This window comes from Schistocerca cancellata, chromosome 2 (assembly GCF_023864275.1).
Source record: "Schistocerca cancellata isolate TAMUIC-IGC-003103 chromosome 2, iqSchCanc2.1, whole genome shotgun sequence".
Classification (NCBI taxonomy): domain Eukaryota; kingdom Metazoa; phylum Arthropoda; class Insecta; order Orthoptera; family Acrididae; genus Schistocerca; species Schistocerca cancellata.
In genome coordinates, this window is record NC_064627.1 from 904,615,182 (window position 1) to 904,628,761 (window position 13,580).

General features: G+C 43.6%; 1 protein-coding gene across 1 annotated transcript in view; it reads right to left on the reverse strand.

Moving 5' to 3' along the window:
* Positions 1–13,580, reverse strand: part of LOC126159804 (uncharacterized) — a 104,997-nt gene that overhangs the window by 49,606 nt on the left and 41,811 nt on the right. The window contains exon 4 of the mRNA XM_049916598.1: positions 3,762–3,984. Coding sequence (XP_049772555.1) covers positions 3,762–3,984 — 223 coding nt within the window. The remainder of the gene's footprint in view (positions 1–3,761; positions 3,985–13,580) is intronic.

Here is a 13,580-nt window from a genome sequence, read left to right on the forward strand (position 1 = left end):
TGATCACACTGACAGAACCACAGGCACATAGACACAGGCAACAGAGCATGCACAATGTCGGCACTAGTACAGTGTATATCCACCTTTCGCAGCAATGCAGGCTGCTATTCTCCCATGGAGACGATCGTAGAGATGCTGGATGTAGTCCTGTGGAACGGCTTGCCATGCCATTTCCACCTGGCGCCTCAGTTGGACCAGCGTTCGTGCTGGACGTGCAGACCGCGTGAGACGACGCTTCATCCAGTCCCAAACATGCTCAATGGGGGACAGATCCGGAGATCTTGCTGGCCAGGGTAGTTGACTTACACCTTCTAGAGCACGTTGGGTGGCACGGGATACATGCGGACGTGCATTGTCCTGTTGGAACAGCACGTTCCCTTGCCGGTCTAGGAATGGTAGAACGATGGGTTCGATGACGGTTTGGATGTACCGTGCACTATTTAGTGTCCCCTCGACGATCACCAGTGGTGTACGGCCAGTGTAGGAGATCGCTCCCCACACCATGATGCCGGGTGTTGGCCCTGTGTGCCTCGGTCGTATGCAGTCCTGGTTGTGGCGCTCACCTGCACGGCGCCAAACACGCATACGACCATCATTGGCACCAAGGCAGAAGCGACTCTCATCGCTGAAGACGACACATCTCCATTCGTCCCTCCATTGACGCCTGTCGCGACACCACTGGAGGCGGGCTGCACGATGTTGGGGCGTGAGCGGAAGACGGCCTAACGGTGTGCGGGGCCGTAGCCCATCTTCATGGAGACGGTTGCGAATGGTCCTCGCCGATACCCCAGGAGCAACAGTGTCCCTAATTTGCTGGGAAGTGGCGGTGCGGTCCCCTACGGCACTGCGTAGGATCCTACGGTCTTGGCGTGCATCTGTGCGTCGTTGGGTCCGGCGACAACATCGATGTACTGTGGAGACCTCACGCCCCACGTGTTGAGCAATTCGGCGGTACGTCCACCCGGCCTCCCGCATGCCCACTATACGCCCTCGCTCAAAGTCCGTCAACTGCACATACGGTTCACGTCCACGCTGTCGCGGCATGCTACCAGTGTTAAAGACTGCGATGGAGCTCCGTATGCCACGGCAAACTGGCTGACACTGACGGCGGCGGTGCACAAATGCTGCGCAGCTAGCGCCATTCGACGGCCAACACCGCGGTTCCTGGTGTGTCCGCTGTGCCGTGCGTGTGATCATTGCTTGTACAGCCCTCTCGCAGTGTCCGGAGCAAGTATGGTGGGTCTGACACACCGGTGTCAATGTGTTCTTTTTTCCATTTCCAGGAGTGTACATGAATTGTCTGCAGTATCAATGCCTGATAAGTAATATACAGGGTGGTCCATTGATAGTAAGTGGGTCAAATATCTAACGAAATAAGCATCAAACGAAAAAGCTACAAAGAACGAAACTCGTCTAGCTTGAAGGGGGAAACCAGATGGCGCTATGGTTGGCCCGCTAGATGGCGCTAACGTAGGTCAAACGGATATAGATTGCGTTTTCTTAAACAGGAACCACCACTTTTATTACACATTCGTGTAGTACGTAAATAAATATGAATGTTTTAGTTTGGACCACTTTTTTCGCTTTGTTATAGATGGCACTGTAGTAGTCACAAACTTACAAGTGTGTGGTATCACGTAACATCCGACAATGCGGACGGTTTTTGCTTCGTGATACATTACCCGTGTTAAAATGGACCGTTTACCAATTGCGCAAAAGGTCGATATCGTGTTGATGTATGGCTATTGTGATCAAAATTCCCAACGGGCGTGTGCTATGTATGCTACTCGGTATCCTGCAGGACATCATCCAAGTGTCCGGATCGTTCGCCGGATAATTACGTTATTTAAGCAAACAGGAAGTGTTCAGCCACATGTGAAACGTCAACCACGACCTGCAACAAAAGATGATGCCGAAGAAGGCGTTTTAGCTGCTGTCGCGGCTAATCCCCGCATCAGTAGCAGACAAACTGCGCGAGAATCGGGGATCTCAAAAACAACGATGCTGAGAATACTACATCAACATCGATTGCACCCGTACCATATTTCTATGCACCAGGAATTGCATGGCGACGACTTTGAACGTCATGTACACTTCTGCCACTGGGCACAAGAGAAATTACGGGTGGTGGTAACGTAATCCAGCATAATATGCACTATTGGGCAACGGAAAATCCACGATGGCCACGACAAGTGGAATATCAGCGACCTTGGCGGATTTATGTATGGGTCGACATTATGGGACGAAGGATAATTGGCCCCCATTTTATTTTTGGCAATCTAAATCGTGCAATATATGTTGATTTCCTACGTAATGTTCTACCGATGTTACTACAAGATGTTTCACTGCATGACAGTATGGCGATGTAGTTCCAACATGATGGATGTCCAGCACATAGCTCGCGTGCGGTTGAGGCGGTATTGAATAACAAATTTCATGACAGGTGGATTGGTTGTCGAAGCACCATACCATGTCCCGCACATTCACCGGACTGACGTCCCCGGTTTTGTTTCTGTGGGGAAAGTTGAAGGATATTTGCTATCGTGATCGACCGACTACGCCTGACAACATGCGTCAGCGCATTGTCAATGCATGTGCAAACATTACGGAAGGCGAACTACTCGCTTTTGAGAGGAATGTCGTTACACGTATTGCCAAATGCATTGAGGTTGACGCACATAATGTTGAGCATTTATTGCATTAATGTGGTATTTACAGGTAATCACGCCGTAACAGCATGCGTTCTCAGAAATGATAAGTTCATAAAGGTACATGTATCACAGTGTAACAACCGAAATAAAATGTTCAAACTTACCTACGTTCTGTATTTTATTTTAAAAAATCTACTTGTTACCAACTGTTCGTCTAAAATTGTGAGCCATTCATTCGTGACTATTACAGCGCCATCTATCGCAAAGCGAAGAAAGTGGTCCAACTAAAACATTCATATATCTTTACGTACTGCACTAATATGTAATAAAAAATGGGGGTTCCTATTTAAAAAATCGCTGTTGATATCCTTTTGACCTATGGCAGCGCCATCTAGCGGGCGAACCGTAGCGCCATCTAGTTTCCCCCTTCAAGCTAGACAAGTTTCGTTCTTTGTAGTTTTTTTGTTTGATGCTTATTTCGTGAGATATTTGGCCCGGTCACGATCAATGGACATCGCTGTGTATATGTATTAGGTGCAGTATGCAGTACCTGGTAAGTTACTGCAGATCACTCAATGGTACACGTAGATTCATTCCAATTTACAGCATGAGAACTGCATTAGTAAAAATAAAAACTGCTAGTTACGGCACATCATTATAATACATAATTAATTGATTAACTTTTAATTAATACATACATATATTATTCCGTTCTTGTGTAGGACAATCTAATTAGATATACTATGAACTCACAGCTGAATGAAAAAGGGAACCTGCTGCAAACGGGCACAGATCTCACTACATTACACCTGTCTAAAGTACTTAAGATACGTTGCAAATTTTACATTTATGTGACAAACTATAAATATAGAGTACTGTATTTTAAATGTCAAACCACACCAAGAAGGCATTGATAGTCTTGTTTCACAGTGGGATAAGTGTATTAAGAGCTATGGAGATTAATTTTGAAATAATAAACAGTTTATGTACCTTTTTCCTGTCTGTCTAGTATTCGTTTGACTGTCTCTTACAATAGCTGCAAAACAGCAATGAAAAGCTACTGATGCTTCACAGAAATAATTCAGTTGATGGGTGCAGTCTATTTTGTACCTGGGAATGGTGAGCACGGAGGAGAGTCCGCTGCCGTAGCTGGCGGTGACGAGCAGGTAGGCGATTAACAGCCACGAGAGCACGTGGCGCGTGGGGCCCACGACACGAGTGTGGCGCCGCTCCACGTCCGGCGTCTGCAGCACCAGCAGGCCCAAAGAGCGGAAGAAGCAGTCCTCCACTGTGGAGTACCGCCCGCCGGCCAACACTGTGTCATTTTCCTCACCTGCAGGCAGTAGGTATTTAGGAGCCCAGTAATTATATTCCACAGATTATTGCTGTTCTCAAAGATGTTTCAGAATGGTACCGACTAATTTCGAAGTGCTGTTAAGTCTTACAGGAGGATGAATTTAAGAACAGGGACTCATATCCGACAGTGAAGTTACACCGGATCGAAAATACGGGGTCAAAAGTTATCCATACGCCGCCAACCTTGGAATAGGCTATTTTTCTATGTTAAAAATATGGTGCGGATTGTTGTTATTCTCACATTCAGATAGAATTTACCGGTGAATATTCTCACAAAATATCTCTTATTTTTGTGCAATTGCAGCCTAAAAATCACTAATTATCAAGAAATGGTCACGGGATCGAAAAAGCATTTTTATTGGCTGAAGCTCTGGTAACGTCACATTCTAGTATTAAGACGAAGCTATAGAAGATACTAAGTTTTTACCTACTTCTTCTGCAAACACTTCAGCTACTTGGTGATAGAAAAAGAGTTTACAATTTTTAAGCAACAATAGAAAGGAATTTTCTAACCGCTGATAGTGGCAACCTCCTGAATGTCGATGCGTTTATGGTCCACTCATTTATAGCGGCGATATGTGCAAGGACCGACGTTGTTTCCCAGCTTCCTGCAACATCATTAAACTCGCTCAAAATTAAGGAACAGCAAATCTTTTGCGAATGGGCTCGTATCTTGTATCTAGACTATCGACTGTCGGTTATGAAAGACGACCCAATGCACAGTAAAGTCATTCTTGGCAAATATTAGTGCTGATTTCCTCTACACAAGACACTCAGCAGAGATAGTGCACTGGGAATGCGCTCTGTGGCGCAACGGTCAGCGTTTGTGCCTGGGGATGGGGAGGATACAGGTTCACATCCTATAAGGGTCATATACTTGAAAAAGTTCTACATAAAATACGAAAAAAGCGTTAGCAAGAACTTATTGGATCCGCTGTTTTGTTGGTGGGATGTATTATATATAGCTTGAGTTTAATCTTAGTCTGAGAAATGGACAACTGAGAATAAATTCATTTACTTTGCGTACAAACAATTCAATTTTTGAACAGCATTGCTACTAGTACACATATCGCCATACACCCACAATACAACTAGATGTAGGAGTATGTAGTTTTGTATCGGAAGAGATATAAAGCATGTACAACATAGAGGTAACACAAAAGTAAGGACTTTGATGTTTGTGAGTGCAAACTAAAGTCAGTGTCTGAAGCAAACTTACTTTATCTTCATATCAGATGATAAAATTTCAAAAATTTGAACAATAACGATCCTAGCTGGACTGTACGAAGATAAAAAGCTGTTGTTCCTAATAAAGTAAAACGTGTATGATCATATTAACTAGAAAAATCTTTCAGTAGGTAACGCCTGTGGACAGCGATCGCAAATGTAAGCGCATGTAAACGGCAAGGAAAACATAAAATATTCTCTTTGTGATGGTGAAGTTTTGTAATTTTGATTTGGTTTTCTCATGACAGGAGTGTCGAGTCGTTTTACAAATAATTTAAAATATTGGTTTGGCTGAATTGCATCAGTCGATATCATCTTATAAAATTAGACGATCATGTTATAAAGGCTGATAGTCTACCAGTTTTTCTTTGCTTCCATTTTGCTCGTTGCTTTTGGTCCAGACGGACGTCTCTTGACAGCTGTTTAAGTCCATCTTCATTCTTTTATTCAGTCTGCCTTTTTTTTTCAGTTATCAACCAGCCGTCTGACCGAACACGCTGAGCTACCGTGGCGGCATCCACCTGAGCTACCGAATGAGATACATAACACTGGGTATAACGACAATTTTCATTAAGAGTTTAATATCGCTGGATGACGCTATCCATCCTTGTAACAGTGGGAAATCATATCTCACAGGTAAATTAACGTTCAATTCAGAGTGCAAGGATTTTTAGTTGAGTAAGGGGCATTGTGTATCGACGTGGTGGCATTTGGCCGGTGCACTTCAACCATGTCTTACGCATCTTCTCATTCTTTTGAACACTCGGAAACAATTTTTTAGCAACTTTAATAGATGTATTTGTACAGTGTGGTATTATACACCGTTTGTGACCCATTTTGCGGAAATTCCAAAAGAAGATATCACTGTGAACTGGCTTTATGACAGTGGGTGCTGCGGGCTAGACAGTGATGTCACAGGCATCACATGACTCGAATGATGCGTTTTAGCAGGCTTTCAAAGTATTTTCATTTCATTTCCATTTTCATGAAGGAATCCTGAAATTCAGGAGAAAAATAGATTTGTGAGCATAAAATGACATAATTAACTATTTAAAAGGGTTTTCAGAAAACAGTCGAATTCCCATATTGCGACCTCTGCTGCTGATTACTTTGGCAGTCTGTCACGATCCATGAACGTGACTACAATGGGTGTCTCACCAGGTGTTTCTGACGGTACTGACAAATTCGTAACTGTGCGTAGACGAATTCAGCCCAAACAGTTACCATTTGTCAGGTGTTTCACGTGACACATGTGTGAACAGAATGTCAGTTGTTTTCTCGTTACTAAAAAAAGTAATTTTAAGTGGAAATCTGATATGAACATTTGACATAACGGAGACAAATTACTTTTCTGTGATGTGATCAACACAGAGAGCAATACACGCATAACAGTCAGAGCTGTAGTATCTGCTGGATAGTGTTGCTACATGGTGGTAGCGGCGAAACAGCATCGTACAAGCCGCGGCACGAGAAGGTGCAAATCGGGCATCGGAAACGTGGTGAACAAATGTTTCTTGTTCAGGAACTCCATTACTGATATTGCCAGCTTGCATTTTATACCCCTTGTAATTCCAACCTTGTTAGTTACGAGTGACGGCCAAGACGTTTCCGTTCGAAGGCCGCATGGTCCAGAATCAGTCGCCATTCAGGCGATATCGCCATGAGCATGGAGGCAATCATCGCGCCGACGCACTATGCTGAAAACCTTGTTAAAACAACGTACCTCGTCATAGCCTTTTCATAGGGACCAAAGACGGACCAAAGACGTTATACCTGCATAGGGAGAGATCAGGACTACAGGGTGTGTGCTCGAGTGTCCCTCAACTGAATTGGCGTAACTTCTGAATTAAGAAATTTGCTGTATGGGGACGTGAGTTGTCAGGAAGCAGCAGCACGTGATGGAGCACCATTCCACAACTGTGGTTTTTAACAGACATGCTGCCCAATAAATATTCTTCGTTCTCTGACTGATGTCTACGGTGTTTGTCCTTAGGCAACGACGGAAAGGATACCAGTACGTTGGAACGTGTTTGAACGCCTTTGTTAATAATGTCGCCATTGTTCAAAGTACTGCACTTACCTCACTCACGTTGGAAAGACTCGAATGCCACACTAATGCCTTGCCTACATGTCGATGCTTATACACCCGCATCGGAGTCGTGCTACGTTGTACATATAGTGCAGCAACACCGTCAGACTGGAACTTTTTGACCGATCCTTACATTGTACTGCCAAAATGAAAAACAAGTCTATTACTTTTAAAGTGGTATTTTCAGACTTAATTGGCCTAATTTCATTTCCGTAAAAGTTCATCCTAGAACGTCATTCCTCATACCAGCCTTCCAGCACCTTTGGTGTCTCAGGCAGAATTATAGCCTCATCATCCTACCTTGAAGCGCTTAATTCTATTTCTTGAATTTGAATCATTTTCCCAATTTATCCTTTGTTTCTTTTACTTCTTTTTCCATGTTAATAGCTAGTAACAATGGAATAGGCTAAAGCTTTCCGACATTCCCCTTCAGTGCTCTGTAAGAATCGTGTCACAGTATTACATTAGCCATCTCCTTCGACTTCCTCTTCCCTCTCATTGACATTGTCTTCAATATGCGGATTCTGCCTTTCCCGTTATGAGGTGTGCATTTACAGCTTTACATTTCTCCTCTAACCAGATTCGATTATCCTAATTTAACTTAATGTAAATCTCTTTTTCATTGGTCTATATTCTCTACTGGCGGCTTTGTTTTTATATTTCTTTTCTCAGCTAACTCATCTGCTGTCAAATAACGACTTTATTAGAGGCTGAGACAGCTGTAAATCCAGTGGAGCTGATCTTACTTAGATGCCAGATCTACCGACCTCAGTCCTCACTTTTTCATTCAAATGAACCATAATTGTACTTACGTTGAAATTCAAAGGGCAGTGGTACCCCGTAAGTCTTGGTACTACATGGTACTACATCTCATAAACAGTACAATACTATTGTGGTCACTAGTGTTTCGGAACATGACATGTAGTGCGTATTACTGACCTTGGGGCTCCTCAAAAGACGACACCTTACGTATTCTTGTTTTGACACAATGACATCGTTAATAACGACTGCAGTGGGCACGAGAGCATCAAAATTGGACCGTGCATCGTTGGAAACGCGTCGCCAAGTCGGATGAATCACTTTTACTGCTACGCCAGGCCTGTAAAGGGGTCCGGATGAGAAGTCATACAGAGGATCGGCCTCGCTAAACGTGACCCATCTGAAGGACGGCTGCTGGTAGGGGAGAATTATGCTGCGCACGACGTTCACCTGCTTTCTTGGGCACTGTGGTGGTTATCTAAGGCACCGTAAGAGCTTTCGATTCTGAACATTACGGCGGATCACCTGCATCCACTGACGATTGATGTTATCGCCAGTGGCGATGGAATTTTCCATCAGAGCAACTGTCTATGTCACTCACGTTGATGCCTTAGTCACCAAAATCACTTGATCTCTACCTGACGGAAAACATCTAGATTGCTATCGGACATCAGCTGTGGTCCCACCAACTGCACGCTCGTAATTCGCAACTAGGCGAGTACACATACGTCACCTGTTAACTCCAAAACTCTACCAGTGAGTTAATCGAGTCCATGTCATGAAGGATTGCTGCTTAATTGCGTTGTAAGGCGGTGAGCCGTGGCTGGCTCATGCTATGCGTTGGTTTAAACCTTGGTTGCTATTCTGTGTTTAGTCTCCCGCGGTTATAGCGATTATGCTATCCTCTCTTTCCACCGGTGGCAGCAGCGATGTGTACCGATATTCGCACCTAGGATTATCTTTGGCCTGGCGCTTATAGTTTCCGTCTGGGCTGCGTGCGGGCAGTTGGTCGGTTGGCGTGGAGCAGCGAGGAAATCTCCACGGCTTGTGGTTCGGCCGGGCCGCTGGCAACCTCTATGCGGTGTCAGAGTGTGGTGCTGTTTCCATTGCTACAAGTTTCTTGGCTCACCGATCCTGGACATGAGAGTTGAGTTTTGACTTAATCCACCAGCAAGTCAGGACTCTTCACATTGTGTTGTTCGGAGTTCGTTGTCGGCTGTTGGGATATTCCCGCGTGCAACTACGTGTGTTTTCAAGTTGGCAAATTTCAGCCACCCTCCGGAGGAGTTTAACTGAATTTGGTTGTTTGAGTTGAAGTGCACCAGAGCAATCTTCAGCCTTGTGGCCGTTAACGTTCCGGTTACCTGCCATGGTCGTTGACGTAAATTCAGGCTGTGTATTTTCCTCATCGTGTTGTCGCTGTCCAGCACGGTGTTTGACAGCTCAATGTATAATTGGTTGTGGGCGCCAATACGTTCTACGTTATCAGAATGAGATTTTCACTCTGCGGTGGAGTGTGAGCTGATATGAAACTTTCTGGCAGATTAAAAATGTGTGCCGTACCGAGACTCGAACTCGGGACCTTTGCCTTTCGCGGGCAAGTGGTCTAGCAACTTTTTTTTTTTTTTTTTTTTTGCATTTTGTTCGTTGTTGATCGTTGTGTTTGGTCGTTGTGGACGTCACATGACATCCATTCAAGTTCGTTTTTTGTTGATCATTTCACTCAGTTTGTTTATTACAGAGGCCAACCGGCTCTCTGACCGAACACGCTGAGCTACCATGCCGGCGATAAACTTTTCACTGGAGGGAGGACTTGAACCAAGCGTCTCTAGTTCCGCAGCCGCTCACGCTAAAACCAACTGAGCTACCCAAGCACAACTCACGTCCCGTCCTCACAGCTTTACTTCTGCCAGTACCTCGTCTCGTACCTCCCAAACTTTACAGAAGCTCTCAGGTCAAGCGGAGGTTATCTTGTCGATGGGTCCGTTGACTATCTGGCGGTTGGGTTGTCGTCAGATCGACAAAGGTTGGGCCGACTGCCTGTCTCACCAAAGCGAGTGTTAGTGTTCGAATTGCAGGCCGACCCTCGGAACTTCTAAGCGCCCTTGAGTGTACTGCCTTTTCTTGTTTGTTCTTGTTGTTTGTACTTGCATGGCTTCTAGCCGATTTTTAGCTTAAGGTTGTTTGCCCTTAAGGCGTCAGATGGTTTGGGCCTTCAGCCTACTTTAAGAACTGTTTACGTAAAGCGTTTGGGATTTTTAAAATGAATGTTATTGAGTCTTAAGTGTTGGGCCTTCAGCCGATTTTGAATTTAAGTTGTTTTGCTCTTAAAGTGTTAGATTTTTTGGGCCTTCAGCTTAATTAAGAAAGTATTTTATGATAAGGCTTTGTCTTTTACATTTCTGATTTTGGTTGAGCTTTATTGGATTTTGTTGTTGTTGTGGTCTTCAGTCCTGAGACTGGTTTGATGCAGCTCTCCATGCTACTCTATCCTGTGCAAGCTTCTTCATCTCCCAGTATCTACTGCAACCTACATCCTTCTGAATCTGCTTAGTGTATTCATCTCTTGGTCTCCCTCTACGATTTTTACCCTCCACACTGCCCTCCAATGCTAAATTTGTGATCCCTTGATGCCTCAAAACATGTCCTACCAACCGATCCCTTCTTCTAGTCAAGTTGTGCCACAAACTTCTCTTCTCCCCAATCCTATTCAATACCTCCTCATTAGTTACATGATCTACCCACTTTATCTCCAGCATTCTTCTGTAGCACCACATTTCGAAAGCTTCTATTCTCTTCTTGTCCAAACTAGTTATCGTCCATGTTTCACTTCCATACATGGCTACACTCCATACAAATACTTTCAGAAATGACTTCCTGACACTTAAATCTATACTCGATGTTAACAAATTCCTCTTCTTGAGAAACGCTTTCCTTGCCATTGCCAGTCTACATTTTATATCCTCTCTACTTCGACCATCATCGGTTATTTTACTCCCTAAATAGCAAAACTCCTTTACTACTTTAAGTGTCTCATTTCCTAATCTAATTCCCTCAGCATCACACGACTTAATTTGACTACATTCCATTATCCTCGTTTTGCTTTTGTTGATGTTCATCTTATATCCTCCTTCCAAGACACTGTCCATTCCGTTCAACTGCTCTTCCAAGTCCTTTGCTGTCTCTGACAGAATTACAATGTCATCGGCGAACCTCAAAGTTTTTACTTCTTCTCCATGAATTTTAATACCTACTCCGAATTTTTCTTTTGTTTCCTTTACTGCTTGCTCAATATACAGATTGAATAACATCGGGGAGAGGCTAAAACCCTGTCTTACTCCTTTCCCAACCACTGCTTCCCTTTCATGCCCCTCGTCTCTTATAACTGCCATCTGGTTTCTGTACAAACTGTAAATAGCCTTTCGTTCCCTGTATTTTACCCCTGCCACCTTCAGAATTTGAAAGAGAGTATTCCAGTTAACATTGTCAAAAGCTTTCTCTAAGTCTACAAATGCTAGAAACGTAGGTTTGCCTTTTCTTAATCTTTCTTCTAAGATAAGTCGTAAGGTCAGTATTGCCTCACGTGTTCCAACATTTCTACGGAATCCAAACTGATCTTCCCCGAGGTCAGCTTCTACCAGATTTTCCATTCGTCTGTAAAGAATTCGCGTTAGTATTTTGCAGTTGTGACTTATTAAACTGATAGTTCGGTAATTTTCACATCTGTCAACACCTGCTTTCTTTGGGATTGGAATTATTATATTCTTCTTGAAGTCTGAGGGTATTTCTCCTGTCTCATACATCGTGCTCAGCAGATGGTAGAGTTTTGTCATGACTGACTCTCCCGAGGCCATCAGTAGTTCAAATGGAATGTTGTCTACTTCCGGGGCCTTGTTTCGACTCAGGTCTTTCAGTGATCTGTCAAACTCTTCACGCAGTATCTTATCTCCCATTTCGTTTTCATCTACATCCTCTTCCATTTCCATAATATTGTCCTCAAGTACATCGCCCTTGTATAAACCCTCTGTATACTCCTTCCACCTTTCTGCCTTCCCTTCTTTGCTTAGAACTGGGTTGCCATCTGAGCTCTTGATATTCATACAAGTGGTTCCCTTCTCTCCAAAGGTCTCTTTAATTTTCCTGTAGGCAGTATCTATCTTACCCCTAGTGAGACAAGCCTCCACATCCTTACATTTGTCCTCTAGCCATCCCTGCTTAGCCATTTTGCACTTCCTGTCGATATCATTTTTGAGACGTTTGTACTTCTTTTTGCCTGCTTCATTTACTGCATTTTTATATTTTCTCCTTTCATCAATTAAATTCAATATTTCTTCTGTTACCCAAGGATTTCTATTAGCCCTCGTCTTTTTACCTACTTGATCCTCTGCTGCCTTCACCACTTCATCCCTCAGAGCTACCCATTCTTCTTCTACTGTATTTCTTTCCCCCATTCCTCTCAATTGTTCCCTTATGCTCTTCCTGAAACTCTCTACAACCTCTGGTTCTTTCAGTTTATCCAGGTCCCATCTCCTTGAATTCCCACCTTTTTGCAGTTTCTTCAGTTTCAATCTGCAGTTCATAACCAATAGATTGTGGTCAGAATCCACATCTGCCCCAGGAAATGTCTTACAATTTAGAACCTGGTTCCTAAATCTCTGTCTTACCATTATATAGTCTATCTGATACCTTTTAGTATCTCCAGGATTCTTCCAGGTATACAACCTTCTTTTATGATTCTTGAACCAAGTGTTGGCTATGATTAAGTTATGCTCTGTGCAAAATTCTACAACGCGGCTTCCTCTTTCATTCCTTCCCCCCAATCCATATTCACCTACTATGTTTCCTTCTCTCCCTTTTCCTACTGACGAATTCCAGTCACCCATGACTATTAAATTTTCGTCTCACTTCACTACCTGAATAATTTCTTTTATCTCGTCATACATTTCATCTATTTCTTCATCATCTGCAGAGGTAGTTGGCATATAAACTTGTACTACTGTAGTAGGTGTGGGCTTCGTATCTATCTTGGCCACAATAATGCGTTCACTATGCTGTTTGTAGTAGCTAACCCGCACTCCTATTTTTTTATTCATTATTAAACCTACTCCTGCATTACCCCTATTTGATTTTGTATTTATAACCCTGTAATCACCTGACCAAAAGTCTTGTTCGTCCTGCCACCGAACTTCACTAATTCCCACTATATCTAACTTTAACCTATCCATTTCCCTTTTTAAATTTTCTAACCTACCTGCCCGATTAAGGGATCTGACATTCCACGCTCCGATCCGTAGAACGCCAGTTTTCTTTCTCCTGATAACGACGTCCTCCTGAGTAGTCCCCGCCCGGAGATCCGAATGGGGGACTATTTTACCTCCGGAATATTTTACCCAAGAGGACGCCATCATCATTTAATCATACAGTAGAGCTGCATGTCCTCGGGAAAAATTACGGCTGTAATTTCCCCTTGCTTTCAGCCGTTCGCAGTACCAGCACAG